General features: G+C 38.6%; 1 protein-coding gene across 1 annotated transcript in view; it reads left to right on the top strand.

The window, feature by feature from the left end:
* The window catches only part of CNTN5 (contactin 5), a 234,548-nt gene that overhangs the window by 53,195 nt on the left and 163,617 nt on the right, over positions 1-17,736 (top strand). The window contains exon 4 of the mRNA XM_065678713.1: positions 7,789-7,884. Within this exon, the coding sequence (XP_065534785.1) occupies positions 7,789-7,884 (96 nt within the window). The remainder of the gene's footprint in view (positions 1-7,788; positions 7,885-17,736) is intronic.

Here is a 17,736-nt window from a genome sequence, read left to right as displayed (position 1 = left end):
AAGTAGTATGACCTTCTGAAATGGTCTGAAACACTAGCTCTGTAAATTCTTTACTGTTTCCGTTTTATAGTGGAGACCACTCCTATGTCACAGGTTGTACTCTAGTGACACTGTATAATATTGTTGAATAAAATGATTTTAGCAATAAAGACAGTTGTGCTACTCCTGGCACACACACTCCATTATAAATGTTCTTTGCATGTTTCACAAATATATTGCTAATACTATCTTTACATTAGATATGGTAACTGACACTTAACTGTACATTTTGAAAATGGTCAAGCCTGTGCCTTATGTTAAGGAGTATGGAAGAGATGTAGCTAAAACCCCAGGAACTGCTTTGAAAATAACATAATAGGCATTATCATCTTTGCCCCCAGCACTACGATAAGAGTAAATAAATTCAATCTTTCAGGGCAGAGGGTGAACACCTATGGAGCACAAAAAGGCATTTTCTTATCAGTAACCCATATACATGATAATAATATGAAGGATAGATTCATTCTGTGTGGGGCTGTCTGACATGTCATACATGTTGCAGGTCTATCATGCAAGAACACTGAGCTGATGGCCAGCACTGCTGAGAGGTTACAGCCCCCAACTCCAAAGATGTCTACCCTTTCTTTTGTATTTTTTTTATAGTTTTAAAAGTAAAAGATAGGGTTTTGAATACTCTTTTTAGTAGCTATCTTTCTTTTGATTTGGTGAGATATGAGATGTCTGAGATTTACAGGAAATTAATTTAATTTCGCTTTCATTTAATTTTTCCATATTGGACTTAATATTTTGATGTGCGGGAACTGCAAGCATGATCCTTCACCTTTCCTTCCTTTTAAGCTTTTCTACATTCAGTCATTTGACAGCTAAATCCTTGCTTTTGTACCTGTTAATCCTTTCTTTCACTGTATGCTAACAAGAAATCCAATTCGCAACCCACAGATAGCCAAATAAAACCTGTTTGTTACCTTTCTTCTTCAGTTTGAAATTAATTGGCTTGAACAAATACACACTTGAGTCATACATAGTACTTTTATTTTTAAATAAAAATATCTTTGTTTTTTCATATGGAGAAAAAAAAAAAAAGAGAAAAACAAAGAGTATTTGCCTATCACATACAAAACAGGAAACAGGAAAAAGTCCTGAGGTTGCTATAGCTAATTGGAAAATTGCATTTATTTACATGAGTTAAAAATATCAAAACTGAGAAAACTTCTACTCCTGCCTATAGAAGTTACAATTTAGATGTCACGGATTTCCCATCTTTTGTGCTGACAGGCTTTCAGGTTGTGCATCACAGGGAGTAAAAACTATATAAAGGATGAAAACAAATAGCCCTAGGAGACAGAAGATTCTAAATTAAAAGTAAAGTATTTTATACTACTGCAGATATATGTAAATTATAAGATTTTTCAAGAAAATAAAATGCTTTTTCCAAAATCCAAGATTTAAAAAAATATATCAATATATCAATATATCAAATATATCAATATATCAAATATATCAATATATCAATATTTCAAATTTTGTTTGGAATTAAAATGAAAAGACTGAAGTACTTATTTTTTTCAAAAATAAGTGTATTGCTACAAATTCTGATTATTTTCAGGCTTAAAAGAAATTGCAGAAACAGTCTGTGAAATAAAATCTCAGAGATTTTTTTAGAAGCAGAAAAGATTGACTCCTTCATTAGATTGTCACTTCAATAGATTGTCACTCTATCTATGTAAATTGCAAAGAATCTCTCCTTACACTAGTATGACTTTTTACTATTGAACTCATGATATTTTCATTTATTCAGCTATTTGATTCCCTGATCCAAATTATTTTTTTAAATAAATGTATCTACTTCTGTAGTGCATATAGCAGACAGGCAGTATGGGTTTCTGATGGCCATTAGTATTAAAGCTCTTTCTCTGATGTCTGCAACATAGATTCTTCTTTTCCTCCAAATGCTGGGGAATTACTGCTATGTTAATGCCTGTTCAAACAGAGAGATAAATGGTCTATGTATTTCTCATAGAGATGTTATTCTGGTTTCAGAGTATCTTCTCAAAACATGTTGAAAACATGGCACATCAGTTCAAGTTCTAGCTGCATTTTAAATTCACGGAGGTTTGTTTGTGCATAGTCTGGAGGTTTGAAGGCATTTGAGGAGTAAATCTAATTTCATGTTTTAGGACACCCATATAGAGAAGATTTATCATATTTTCTTGAGAAGGAAGACTGCAAGAACAATTTTACAGTAATTTAGTGTCATTCTTGCCTGAAAAAAATGACCTTGAAGAAAATTAAGGGGACACACCATTTTTAGGAGGACTCAGCAATAATGCAGTAAAAAGGATTATTGTATTCCTAAATTGTACATTAAAATAAAAGCTAAAAATTGGTTTCTTAATAGGCTACATACAATATTGGTTCATATGTAGCTTCCTTTTAGAAATATGGTTGATATTCAAGGATCTTGGTTGATAATCAAGGATCTTGGTTGATATTCAAGGATCACCTGCTACAAGCTCAGGAGTGCTGCATCCCAACTAGAAGGAAGTGCAGCAGAAGGGCCAGGAGACCTCCTTGGATGGATAAGGAGCTGCTGAGGAAAATTCAAAGGAAAAAAGAGGCTTATAAAAGGTGGAAGCAAGGACAGGCGGCCTGGGTAGAGTACAGGGATGTCAGCCAGCAATGTGCTCTTGTGGCCAAGAAGGCAAATGGCATCTTAGGGTGCATTAGAAAGGGAGTGGTTAGTAGGTCAAGAGAGGTTCTCCTCCCCCTCTACTCAGCCTTGGTGAGGCCGCATCTGGAATATTGCGTCCAGTTCTGGGCCCCTCTGTTCAAGAAGGACAGGGAATTGCTTGAAGGAGTCCAGCGCAGAGCCACAAAGATGATTAAGGGAGTGGAACATCTCCCTTATGAGGAGAGGCTGAGGGAGCTGGGTCTCTTTAGCTTGCAAAAGAGGAGACTGAGGGGTGACCTCATCAATGTTTACAAATATGTAAAGGGTAGGTGTCAGGATGATGGAGCTAGGCTTTTTTCAGTGATATCCAGTGATAGGACAAGGGGCAATGGGTGTAAACTGGAGCATAGGAAGTTCCACGTTAACATCAGGAAGAACTTCTTTACTGTAAGAGTGACAGAGCACTGGAACAGGTTGCCCAGGGGGGTTGTGGAGTCTCCTACACTGGAGATATTCAAGGCCCGCCTGGACAAGTTCCTGTGTGATGTACTGTAGGTTACCCTGCTCTTGCAGGGGGGTTGGACTAGATGATCTTTTGAGGTCCCTTCCAATCCTTGGGATTCTGTGATTCTGTGATTGTCTGGGAAGCTAGGGACCAGGTTAGGAAGGCCAAGGCCCAGTTGGAATTAAACTTGGCTAGGGATGTTAAGGATAACTGGAAGGGATTCTACAGGTACATAGCAAAGAAAAAACAGACTAGGGACAACATAGGCCCCCTGAGGAAGCTCTCAGGAGAACTGGCTACACAGGATTTGGAGAAGGCTGAGGTTCTGTATGACTTCTATGCCTCGGTCTTCACTGGCGAAGGCTCTGACTACACCACCCAAGTCTTAGAAGGCAGACGCAGGGACTGTGAGAATGAAGACCTTGGGCCCACTGTAGGAGAGGATCTGGTTCGAGACCATCTTGAAAATCTGAACGTGAACAAGTCCATGGGACCTGAAGAAATACATCCGTGGGTCCTGAAGGAGCTGGCGAATGAAGTTGCTAAGCCACTGGCCATCATATTTGAGAAATCATGGCAGTCAGGTGAAGTTCCCGACGACTGGAAAAAGGGAAATATAACCCCCATTTTCAAGAAGGGGAAAATGGAAGACCCGGGGAATTACAGACCAGTCAGTCTCACCTCTGTGCCTGGCAAAATCTTGGCGCACATTCTCCTGGGACACATGCTAAGGCACATGAAAAACAACAAGATGCTTGGTGACAGCCAGCATGGCTTCACTAAGGGGAAATCCTGCCTGACCAATTTGGTGGCCTCCTATGATGGGGTACAGAACTGATGGACAAGGGTAGAGCAGTTGATGTCATCTACCTGGACTTGTGTAAAGCGTCTGACACTGTCCCACACGACATCCTTCTCTCTAAATTGGAGAGATATCAATTTGATGGATGGACCACTCGTAGATAAAGAACTGGCTGGCTGTCCACACACAAAGAACTGTGGTCAATGGCTCGATGTCCGGCTGGAGACCGGTAACGAGTGGTGTCCCTCAGGGATCGGTGTTGGGACCGGTCTTGTTTAACATCTTTGTCGCTGACATGGTGTCCTGGTTTGAGCAGCAGCAGTCAGTTTTCTCCTTCTTAGGAGCTAGTACAGTGCTGTGTTTTGATCTTTTGGCCTGGGAACAGTGCTGATAACGCCGATGTTTTCAGTTGCTGCTCAAATGTTTGGTCTGGCCAAGGACTTTCTGAGCCTCATGCTCTGCCAGGGAGGAGGGGAGGCCGGGAGGAAGCAGAGACAGGACACCTGACCCAAACTAGCCAGAGAGGTATTCCATACCACAGCACGTCATGCCCAGGATGTAATGGAGAGTGACCCAGAAGGGCTAGTTCACGACAGGGTTGGACGAGGTATGGGTCGGTGCTTGGCTGGGGGGAGTGGGGTGAGTTATTGGTCGGCTGGTGTTGAGGTGTTGTATTCTCTTCCCTTGTTACTTCCTTTATCATTATTGTTATTGGTGGTAGCAGTAGTGATTTGTGTTATACCTTAGTTACTGGGCTGTTCTTATCTCAACCCGTGGGAGTTACATTCTCCTGATTTTCCTCCCCATCCCTCCGGGAGTGGGGAGGGTCGGGGGGGGGGGGGGGGGGGGGGGGCACACACGACGACCTGTGTGGATTGGTTTAAACTACGACACATGGACAGTGGGATTGAGTGAGCCCTCCGCAAGTTTGCCGACGACACCAAGCTGTGCGGTCCAGTTGATATGCTGGAGGAAGGGATGCCATCCAGAGGGACCTTGACACGCTTGTGAGGTGGGCTGATGCCATCCTTATGAAGTTCAACCATGACAAGTGCAAGGTCCTACACCTGGGTTGGAGCAGTCCCAGGCACAGCTACAGACTGGGCAAAGAAGAGATTCAGAGTGGCCCTGCAGAGAAGGACTTGGGGGTGCTGGTCGATGAGAAAATGAACATGAGCCAGCTTCAGTGTGCGCTCGCAGCCCAGAAAGCCAACCGTATCCTGGGCTGCATCAAAAGGAGCGTCAACAGCAGGTCGAAGGAGGTGATCCTGCCCCTCTACTCTGCTCTTGTGAGACCTCACCTGGAGTATTGTGTGCAGTTCTGGTGTCCTCAACATAAAAAGGACATGGAACTGCTGGAACAAGTCCAGTGGAGGGCCACGAGGATGATGAGGGGACTGGAGCACCTCCCGTATGAAGACAGGCTGAGGAAGTTGGGGTTGTTCAGCCTGGAGAACAGAAGGCTGCGTGGAGACCTCATAGCAGCCTTCCAGCACCTGAAGGGGGCCTATAGGGATGCTGGGGCGGGACTCTTCATCAGGGATTGTAGTGACAGGGCAAGGGGTTAAAACTTAAACAGGAGAAGTTTAGATTGGATATAAGTAGGAAATTCTTTCCTGTTAGGGTGGTGAGGCACTGGAATTGGTTGCCCAGGGAGGTTGTGAGTGCTCCATCCCTGGCAGTGTTCAAGGCCAGGTTGGATGAAGCCTTGTGTGGGATGGTTTAGTGTGAGGTGTCCCTGCCTATGGCAGGGGGGTTGGAACTAGATGATCTTGAGGTCCTTTCCAACCCTAACTATTCTATGATTCTATGATTCTATATACAAGACTTAACACAAACATACCTAAATTTGTAGACCCAAAGTTGCATGCAAGTAAAATCCAGGCATTCTTAAGTAGGGTAACTTTTCCTTCAAAGCTGTTCTCCCATCAAGGAAAAAACTCTTTATGCAGGGATATACCAGACCACTACTTTCTAAACATAAAATAATAACAGTTACATCTGTGCAGAATCTACTATCAGGTAATATTCATTAGGTGACATTGTAAGTGGAATTACACCAGATTGTAGTATAACCCATGGTGTCGTTATTTTAAAGTGCAATGCAATATTTCATTAACTATTGCCTACCAAAATTTTGCACAATTTGTGAATGTTGCCCTATTATTTGTTAAAATTCTACTAAAGCCTATCCACCTTTTCTCTATTCAAACATGGTATCTTCTGTTCAAATCAGAACACTAATTAATTTTGTCCAAAACCAACATAAATTTAGATACATTGAAATTTTAGGCTTCCAGCTATATTCAAGACATGATTTAAAAACGTGAAAAGGCTTTTGGAAAGACTAGTATTACTTTTGAAAAGCAACAAGCTTCAGTTTTATGCATTCCAAGGCGGGGAGCCAGATGTGTAGTTTCAGCATCTGACAAAGAACAGTCAATTGAGTGCAGTTAAGAATGTAACAATTCTGTTTGGTGTTGTCTGGCTCATACTAGCACCTTGGTCTGTATGCAGAAATTAAAATGTATGGCTGTAGTTCATTAAATGTCAATGAGAGATGCACCCACTGGTCCCATTGATTCATATTTGGGGTCAGGTGCCTGCTAAAGCTTCTGTGTCCTTTTTAAAGGTGTCACTGGGTACTCTTATTGCACCTCTTTTCACCTTGATCCATACACATAAGGAGAAATGTCTCTGAAAAATCTCTGATTGAATAGCGGCTTTAAATGGCATTACTGGCACTGAGGAATGGATAAAGGCACCAGTTTGATGGCAGAACTGAGCTGTCATATCTCTTCTGCTACAGATAACACATGCATAGCTGTGTTATCTGCATATATGCATAGCTGACCTCATAGCAGCCTTCCAGTATCTGAAGGGGGCCTATATGGATGCTGGGGAGGGACTCTTCATTAGGGACTGTAGTGACATGGCAAAGGGTAACGGGCTAAAACTTAAACAGGGGAAGTTTAGATTGGATATAAGGAAGAAGTTCTTTCCTGTGAGGGTGGTGAGGCACTGGAATTGGTTGCCCAGGGAGGTTGTGAGTGCTCCATCCCTGGCAGTGCTCAGGGCCAGGTTGGACAGAGCCTTGGGTGACATGGTTTAGTGTGAGGTGTCCCTGCGCATGGCAGGGGGCTTGGAACTATATGATCTTAAGGTCCTTTCCAACCCTAACTATTCTATGATTCTATGTTCCTTATTCCCCTATTCTCCCACTGGAGGGAAACTTTCAGAGGGAAAATAAATTTTCCCACAGCTGGATTGTGTTTATAACATTGAAGAAACCAGAATGAAATATTTAAAAGCAGTGAATGTGCTATAGACCAGAATTGGGTTTGAATTCAATGCAGCTGATTTTCTGTTCTTCTCATCACAATGTGCCATGCACTGTCCAAATGGCGTTAGCTACACCATCAGTCTAGATGTTGGCCAAGGTGTTTGCTTGACTTTTTTTTTTGCAGAGTATGAGTCATTTTTACCTGTGATAAAAAAACAAACAGGATATGAAAAAAAGAATAAAGAGCACTATTTTATTTTTTTTTTTTTTTTCGAAAATGGTGTTTTGTCTGCTGCTTTTCCTTTGATTCTGGATCTAAGTGCACTAAAGAGAGTAATAAAGTGCTGATGCAACATGGATTTTTTTTGTGATGGAAATAGATTTATTTTTAAAGGCCCTTCTATTATAGATTAAGGTATGAAAAAAAGGAACTATCAGCTTTACAAGAGGAAATAAAATGTAAGTCACAGTAACCACAAAATTTAGAATCTTTCTTATGTAACTAAATTGCTCTGTTCTTTTGATAGATCTGGGGAATTTTAGCGGCCGGACAAGAAGCGCTGTCTCTGTACGTGAAGGTCAAGGAGTTGTTCTGATGTGCTCCCCTCCCCTTCATTCACCAGGTACAGTAGGCTGCAGATTGTATGCACACTGGTCCTTTAAATTTTGCTCATTATTGGATGCTCAGTAATTCAGCTACAAGGTGTGTTTAATTGCAGAACTTATGAAATACCCAGCATTCTGCTGCCAGTTTTTTGGGTACCAAAAGAATAATTAAAGCTCAGGTACTGCAAATGCCACTGAATAACAGCAGAATTTCAGAATTTCTGTTACAAGATTGTCTTATTCCCCGTATAAAACTTGAATGTTAACAGTAGTCTCCATGCCACCTATGGTGAATATGCTGCCTTGCGGTCACAGATTTCTTTTAGAGTTTAGAAGCCTTAAGAAATTGTTCCAAATGTCAGTGCCAAGGTACTGTTGTTGAATATAAATCGTCTTTTGTTTTCTGTGGTACAGATGTGATTTTAGTTGCTGATTCTTGCTGTATAGCTTGGTTGGCAGTACAACTTCATCATTACCAGAAGTCAGAAATATCATAAATCCCACAAAATGCCTCTGGATCCCCAAATGAAATTGTAGATATTCTAGAGAGGTTACATTTTTGCTTTTTAAATTGTCACTCCTGCAGTGTCTGCAGAAAGCTAAGTATGCCTTTATATTTCCATACCATATAGCACCTGGAGAGACAATGCTAGCCAGAATATCTCGGTTTTCAATAGATGCAGTATAGCCTATCCTTTTCTTCTTTGGGAAACAAGATCTGTACTGAGGGAAGATTTTCTTCCTCCAAATTTGAGCCCTGAAATAAGGTCACATTGAAGATGGAAGAGCTGCAGAAATGAAAATCTTTGAGTTTCTGTTAGAGAAACATTTTGTTTCCATTTATTCTGGATTGATGACAGTTATCAATGTAATTAAGGCTTGTTACCTTCTGGCCATCTCTCTGCTTTTCTCCCTTCTGAGTACCTTCTCTTTTTATGGTTTTTATTTCTGAACTTGACACTACAGTCTCTGTGTGATAGAATTGAGTGCATGATGTTAAGGCTTGATTATGATAAGTAAAATGAGAGGGGAAAGGCGTAGGCAGAAAAAGAGCTGAATTTGATTCCCCAAACAAACTGAGAATGTAAGGATAGACGAGCATCAATAGTGAGTGGTCATATACCTTTTAACAGCAGTCATTCCACAAAATGCACCTTACATGTCATCAAACTGTTTATACATTTTTTGCTAAAATTATGCTTTTAAACTTATATTTAGACAGATTCCAATGCAGTGTTTTGCCGTAACACACACATTGCCTTTCATGTTGAAAAAATAGTACCTTTCATTTCCATCAGTGAGCTACCAAATCTACTGCAAGTGGTATCAGTTTAGTGGCTGGAGTCTCCTGGGAAAGGGAAGAGCTACTTCCATGGGCCTTCCAAAAAATTCCACATCAGGTGATGTTTCAAGAATAAATCATTCCATGAAGCTCTGGCAATATGGTACAAGACACTAATGAAAAATTACTTCCAGATCAGAGTCAGTTTGGGAAAAATAATTTTGGACAAAATCAGAACGCTAAGGGGGAAGTATGTGAGTTCAGTTCTGAAATTAAGCAATGAACATGGAATTTCTTTTCCAGCTACAAAAATCTTTTTCAGTGCAGAGAAACTTCACGGATTTGTGTGCAGGGACATCTAAAATACATCTTTTAATTTTTTTTTTTTTTTTGGTTATTTTTTTTAACTTCTGGATATTTCGTTTTAGTTTCTATGCCTACATGGCATTGTCTTCTAAATAGTCCTAAGAAGTTTGACCCTTAAAATCACCTAGGAGACAGACTTTCAAGTGAATACTAAACAACTGTAGTGGATATATCTAAGCTAGAGACTATTCAAAGTATGTTCAAGATGTGTGAACATCTGACATTAACAAGACCATGAGTTATGTGAGTGTTTTTGATGATAGAGAAATTTTTGTGGATGAACACCGCAAGCTACGCTATATTGTTTTGAGGTTTAGTTTTTTTCACATTGATCAGCACCTTTAGAAATACTTTTCACTTACTTATCCCAGGAGATAAATCCATGATACAGTATCAAACCTAATCATTCTCCACGACCTCGTAAGTAATTTGTCCTTCAGCAAATTCCTATTTCTCACTCTCTAAAGTCAATAACTAGTTATAAACTTGCCTAAGAATTTCCGTATTGAGACCTTTTAGAAAATCATTGTGGGAAAGGAAAGATGACTTACTGAAAGAACACTGTATTAAGAGATACAGGTTTATTAACATGTTTTCAAATGAAAGATAAAGTAAATGCTTTTGCTGAATAAAACCTGCATTCCATTCTTACAGAACACAATTCTAGAAAAATCAGAAAGTCTTTAAAAAGCACCACTGACTGAAAAAATGCTACACTAATTTCTTTTGACAGGAACTTAATCAGAAAACAAGTTTTATATGTATAATGACTTGATTTCTGTTTATTGATGCTGTTATATATTATCAAGAGGTAATGCAATAAGCAAAAAAACCCCAAACATAAATTTGTGCTACATATAGATTATTCACGTAGGTTTTCATTAGATTGCTGTCCAAATATTTTACAGAAGAAATAAGAGGACATGGCGGGGGGGGAGGTTGGAAAGCGGAGGGGAGGAGAAATGCACCTGAAATATATTCGGAATATTTGCAGTGCATATTCAGATGAGAGAATTATTTCTTGGTTTTAATAAATGAGTTTTTAAGTTATTGTTGTCTTTGATAAGAATGAGCTGAACAGCAAAGCAAGGGAGTTTTAAAGAGATACTTTTTCAGAACAGTGAAGGAAAATATGTTCAATAAAAAGGATTTTGTGCAGATTCCTTATGACAAACAGGTACCAGAGGATTCTCACCTCCTGCTTTTCCTGGACCATCACTCCAAAAACAATGCTGCCTCTGACTTCATTGTGAGTCCTGTATCATTTAAATATGTCTAATCCAGAAGTTTTTCCACTAATCTTTTTTTTTGTTACAAATCCTTAACTTGTCTCTTATGAAATATCTTAATCATGGATAACTTGATCATCCATAAACATAACATTGTATCCTTTTTTTTTTTTTTATTCCATAAATATAACATTTGATTCTTCCTCACCCCCCATTAGTTTTCTCTGTAAGATGGGTTTTCTAGAGGTTAGCTGTTAGGTACACTTGCTAAGCAGGAGTTTCATTAATTACCAGCTGCTTAAATAGCAAGTTTTGTTTGATGTCTCCATTTTAAAAGGCATCTACTGCTTTTTTCTGTAAACAGGATTATGGCTTTTCTTTGTGGTATTTTAAAGGATGTAAATATAGGGTTTTATTCAGTCATTTAATCATCTTAATTACAAGGTTTACCATAGTGAGATTAAAAATAAATGGAATATTTAATCCAGATTTGCATATTTCCCTCAGAATTAATACTTCAGCAGAGCTTTTTAAGGCTTTTATTCAAAGCTTTCAGTATAAGCTTAATAGAGAACAGTGATTCCCGGTGTTAGAATGAGAAGAGTGATGATGTTTGCAGGGGAAGGCAGATGTGTGCTCCCTTCCATCTCAAAGGGATGCTGCCGTCTGGAGGGAGCACTGCCACATAATCTTCCACAACATGTAACATCACTACAGATGTTAAACCATAACTTTATTTTATTTCTTTATGAAGGACAAAGATCTTACCCTGTTTAGAAACTGTATTATAGGCTGCATGTTTTAGGCCTCCTCTTTAGTGTTATAAAACTCTAGATTTCATGAGAAGTGCTTCACCAGAGATGATCAGTTCCAGTACTATGGGAATCACAGTCCTTCCTGTGCATGTCTGGGAAGACATCCATGTTCTGGGTGTTTGAATAGTGTGTTGCTAAACTGGCAAGCTGCTGAAATAAAACTCTTGCTACAGAGGTCCAGCAGGGTTTTTTCCTGTTCTGCTCCCTGTACAACTGTCCTAGTCCTTATATTAATTGGACAAAGTCATGTCAAATAAAGTTTTCTTTATGTTGTTCTGAGCTCGGACATACACAGAAACCTGCTTTGGAAGTAAACACAGACCAGTCATTTCTCACTGCTCAGGTTCTGCAAAAGGAATCTGAAAGCTGAGTTTGCTTTAAAACTGCAGCTTCAGACTGCAGCTTCACTACAAGTAGGAAAGTAATTTCAACTGAAGCGCGATAGCTCTGTAGCTAGAACTCCCTTGGCTAGGTCCATATTCCACAAAATATACATAGGAATAACAAGACAGGCTCTAAACGACCTCATTCAGGTACAGAATTATTAGGAGCAGACTTTTCCAGGCAAATTAGTTATGATAACAAGATGTTATATTGGGCTGGCCTGCCTTCAGTATGCTCATTAGTTTATTTACAGGCAATTTGCTCAGGTATCTGCATGCAGGGCACAGCAAATTCTGTTTTGAAGACATTTATATACCCTCTGGCTCTCCATTCACTAAGCTGGCTTTTGTAAATGTAATTCACAGATGTCTAACTTCATGTATATGAAGGTCACAAAGTTATCTTAAGGCTGTGGATTAAATCCCAGGACCCAGGCACCTGACAGTGGCATTTCTGTACACAACAGTAGAGAGCTTACATATTTATGTGGTTCTAGCCATTACCAGCTTCTTCAAAATCATAGGAAACCTGTGTGAACTCAGATCTCACCATCTCTCTCTAGACATGACTGGATGCTAGTTCATCGTGATAACCTGTCGCTATAGCTGGATATTTCTTCCTGACCATGATTTGTGATATCAATATAGTCCTGTATGTATTAAACAGCAAAGTAACATCCAGGTTTTTTCTGTGATATAGTTTTTCAAATCTGACTTTGCAAATCAACTTTAGCATAGAAAGCTATATAATTTGCTTCCAAGACCAATGTATAGGTAAATGTCATATTTCTCTCTCACCTTGAAAGTAAGTAGGACTGTTTTACTGATTGCTACCAAAGCACTGGCCACCCACAGTATTATGAGAACAACAGCTGGACAGGTCATGTCTCCAACCATGATTCTCTCTTAATCTAAGCAGAACTTATTAATTAGTCAGTACCTTCTATTAGAAGTTTGTAGAGGTGAGCATGTATGAAACTGGTGATAGCAAATAGAACATTTCACATTCGTTGGATATAACTACTATGTCCTAACTACTGAGCTTGCTGGGAAGGTAGAACTGTCCAGTACCCTGATACTTCTCCTTCTACTAGCAGAAGCGAGATTTAGAGGAACAGTGAAGTTCGGTTTTTTGGTTGTTTTTTTGTTTGTGTTTTTTTTGGTGTTTGGGCTTTTTCGTTGTTTTTTTTTTTTCCCATAAGACTTACATTAATGTTAAAATGGAAGTCAAATATGTGTCCTAGCCTTAACAAACAGTCGATCTGTAGTAAAGGATGAAGACATACAGGATATACATATGAAGACATACAGGACACCCATCTTAATCGTGTTTTGATCTCTTGTAATTGCATGCAACTGTTTTTTATTCATTTCAATTCATTGTGAGAGCAGGATGCTGAGCAATGGAAACAGGCCACTTAAGGAATAAGTGCCAAGTGTATAGGAAATAGAAGTTTCTTTAGTAAAATCTGAATAGATCATACATGGAAGACAAAGTAGCACAGCTTCTCTATCATTTCTTTACATGTCCATAACTTCTGAATTATCATAATGTGCATATAAAATGTTTTAAAACCACTATTTTGACAGGCACATGTATCAACAGAATGAGTTAACTGTCAAGAGTTGAAGTGTTCATGTACGTCCCTCTTCGTTTTTACTCTATTTTTATGTTTATTTGACTTGAATGCTAATGAAGCTTGTGTACTTTGCTTTTCAATAGGAGAGAAAAAAAAAAAAAGGTGTTAGAAGATAGGTTCACAGTCAGAAGATAGGTTCACAGTCCTTTAAACTCTATATTCCTGTCCTAATTCTGGGTTAATTCCATAGGTCATCTCATCTTTTCACCCACTTTTTTCCCTGGAAGATGTTTCCCTCTTGGATCCTCTATCAGTTTTAGAAGGCTGCTTTTAAAATTTTCTTGTCTGTAATACTAATTCACATATGTGCTGTCATTAAACGAATGTCCATGGCCTCCAATACAGCTCAGCAGAGGAATCTGTATTCTTTATCTGTGTAACTGATTGATGACTGTGCCTGTAGTTTTCATTATAGCATCATAGAATGCACAAATGCAATTAAGTGTTTTTCCTTCTATGCTCTTTTCATTACTCAATACATAAGCAGTAATTTTGATGCTGGCTTCCCTGGAGCACTTTATGGGGTTTCCTTTCTCAATCTTGTTGAAGCCATGCATCTGAGGCTATGAAATTTAAGAGTTTGTGAATGAAAGAATTTTCTGTAGGGTAGCATTGTTACAAGATATGCTTGCCAATAAGGAAGTACTCCCAGTCTTTTGACAATGTGTTGTTATTAGATTTTAAGCACATTTTGATGCCCTGTTTATGCCCCAAATTCTAGGCAATGTCCATGTAGTAGAAATATAGAAATATAGTAGAAAAATAATTATTATCAATTTGAACTTTGTTAACATAGAAGTCTAGATTTTCTCTTATTTTCTGCTTCTTAAAAATAATTTGAAAAGTAATAACTAGACAGAAATGTGTTACTGGTCCAACTGTAGTAAATTCTTCCATAGAACATGTAATTTTCTGTTTCTAAAAACCACTTTTCCAAATGTTACAACCCCCTTAAAAACACCAGTAATTCTTTAAAAAAATGTGCTGAGCTACACTAGAAACTCGAAGTTCTGTGTCCCTAGACACTCGCTGGAGCTGTTCTTCCCCTCAGGGACTATGAAAATGTAGTGAAAGAAAGCTGGTTGACCTTGGCCAATTAAGGCAGTGCACAGTATTGGATGAAGGGGCAGCCCTGACAGGGCTCTGCTTAAGGGACGTGTCCTGTAGTTTCACAGCCACACTGTTGTCAACAAGTATTAACTCAGCTGCCAGTTCAGGAGAATTAAAGTGAAAAGAGATACCAGGAGAAGGGGGAGGAGGCACAGGAGATACATTAACTTAAAAAATGCATTGAGTATGTTGGTGCTCAGGATCGTGCTCTGTTGCCTATGTGGCTGTTAGTCTACAGCTTGACAAATGGGACAGTACTGATGAAAAGTTTCTGGAGTGGGCAAGCTGCTCTTTCCTAGAGACAAGTTACTAGCCTGTTACAGAGATGTCCCAGCAAAATAGACTTAACAATCAGGAGCTTCTCAGTCTAATGATTAAACAAGACAGCATTGTCATGCCAGGTTTAACAGAAGTGTATATTCACGGTATCTCAACCATATTTTTGGAACTAATATTGCAAAGGTAGCAATTAAAGTGTCAGAAACTTTTTCTGTAGTGAAGGCTACATAACTTCTGAAATAGCAGGAGCCCAACATTAACAGATTTTAGCAGTTACAGTCACAGAGGTACAGGGCTTTTGCAAAATTAACCCTCTCATTGACCTTCTTATTAGAATACATTTGCTATTTATTTCTGATGTTTTACTAAGTTAGTGGCTGCAACAATACCATTTTACAGACATTTCAGTTAGTTAAATGTCAGAAAGCCCATTTTGTTTCAGATAGATAGAAAATTCCTAATTAATCCCAATTACATATCCACTTCACACCACAGAAAAAAAATAGAGTGAGAGTGCACATGTTAATCAATGTAAGTAGGGAGAAGAAGCCAGAAATAAAATACTGATCACATAGCTGAAGCAAGAAGAAAGACAAGAAGGAGGAAGAGATGAGAAAGGATTTATTTCCAAGGGTCTGGAGTCCAGCTTTTTCCCTCTATTACCATTGTGGCAAAATATTAAAGGATAAAAATAATGATGAAAACAGTGGAGTTTTCAGAAAATATAACTCTTACCAGACTAGGCATGACTGACTTAATTCAGTGGTGATTCTGGTAGACATGACTGCTGAAAATGTTAGGAGATTGGTCTGGTCTTGATTTAGGAGGAGGCTTCGGACTGAACTGATCTGAGTTCTGTAAGATGCCATTAGCAAGTTTCCCTATGTAATAAAGTCAGTTATTCCTTGTTTTCTAAGTATGATATAAAAGTAAGCTTACAGACATTTGAGGTGATAAAATGCTTAATGAAACATAGATTTTAATTTAAAAAGTTCAGGAAGATTGTCCTAAATAAATGAAGTGATCTAAAAACTATTCTAGTTGGGATATCTTTCATTTTTGTTTTTCAGAGGGGAAAATAGAAATTGTTTAGAAATAACATATCTGGCTGTACTTATGTTCGTTTGTCCTACACAGTACAATTGTAACTGGCATGAAAGTAGTTATGACTTAACAGTGAATACGTTAAAGGCCATTGCTTGGATTTTTCAAGTAGAAATGACTGAATAGAAAGAAGCATATTATCATAGAGTACAGGACAAAAGAACTGAATGATTAGAGACGAATCCAAGCCCTGTGCAGCAGTACAAGTGGGTCCTTTATCTTCTGACAACAAAAGATGTTTTCCTGAGCAGTAAGAGTGGAAAAGTGACACATTTTTTTATCACAATGCCATCTTTTTAACAATGTAATAACCGATACCACACTTAATTCTGATAATTTGTTTGCCCACTTCTATCTCCTGTGTTCTTCTGCTGTGCTCCAATATTGTTAAAATCTCTGCTGATGACTTCATTAACCAGCTAATACAATTCCTGTTGTGTTGATGCTATTATTATGTGGAAATTCTCATTTCATTTATTGATTTATTGAAATGTTAATTTTCGTCTCATTTCCTCTTTCAATAGTTATGAAAGTCTTCTATTGGAGACTGCAGGGACACAAATTCGTGAAGAAGGGAGAATGAAAAGGACAGAGACAATCTGATGAAGGGCTTGTCTTAATGTGGCTTTTCCTGCCACCCTAAGTCCCATTAGGAGTTTAGCAAACTACCGTGTAGTTCAATCCTGAAGAGTCCATTTTCAGCTGTGCCAAATGAAGATGGAAGGAAAGAGCACTACCAGTTTTATGGAGGGTAACAGAGGGTGATCTACATCATAGAAAAATTCAAGAAAAAACTAAAATTACCCTGATACACAGCCAAGTTCTTTTGACTTTACAGCATTGTGCTTCAAGCCTAAAAGAGAAAGGGGTTTAGGAAACCTAGTTAATCTTCCTAAAACTAAGCATATACATAAAGGAAGCAGAATTGCCTGATGTTGGCATTACTTTAAGAATAAGATTTCTCTTATGTATATGTAAACTGATACAGCAGGTGTCACTTTGCTATTGCTAAGCGGTTGAGAAGGAGAGATTGTAATCACGGGACACTGCCCTAGGCTGAAAGTAAGACAACAGAAGGCTATGTATTGTCTCAAAATAACAACTATGTGAAAAGTAGAAGATGGATGGAAGCAGTTCACTGGGTTTTCAGTAGTACAGAACAATGTACACAGGGACTTAACAGAGTGTTGTCTATGTGTAGAAACAGGTAAGAGTCTCTGCATTGCTAAATTTTAAATTATTTATTGTTGCTGAGGTTATTTCTAGTGATTTATTTGTAAAACATGGTTGAACACCATTATCAGCATTCTATGGCAGTTTGCTAATGTGACTTATCTTTTTCTTCATCTGCATTTTGAGGGTTTTTTTTATGAAGGTGAAAAAAATAATCTATCACTTTAAATATGGCCTAATTCTTGACTGATGGGAAGTCACTTCCATCTTCTTCAGTTTTATTATATGAAAGTGATGATAATGGTGCTGTTTTTGATTTGAGATCTTATGATAATAAATACCATAGGAACAAAGGAGCAGGCCAAAGGAAGATCCAGCAATCATATTGTGCCATGGTGCAATTCACCAAACATTGACCTGCAGATGGACTCAACAAAAGCCTTTAAATTTGTATTAAAACCCCTGCCACCAAGAAAATACAAAGCAGA

The sequence above is a fragment of the Lathamus discolor genome, chromosome 4 (assembly GCF_037157495.1).
Source record: "Lathamus discolor isolate bLatDis1 chromosome 4, bLatDis1.hap1, whole genome shotgun sequence".
Taxonomy (NCBI): Eukaryota; Metazoa; Chordata; class Aves; order Psittaciformes; family Psittacidae; genus Lathamus; species Lathamus discolor.
Note: the sequence above shows the minus strand (reverse complement) of the source record. Positions and strands in the feature narration are given on the sequence as shown.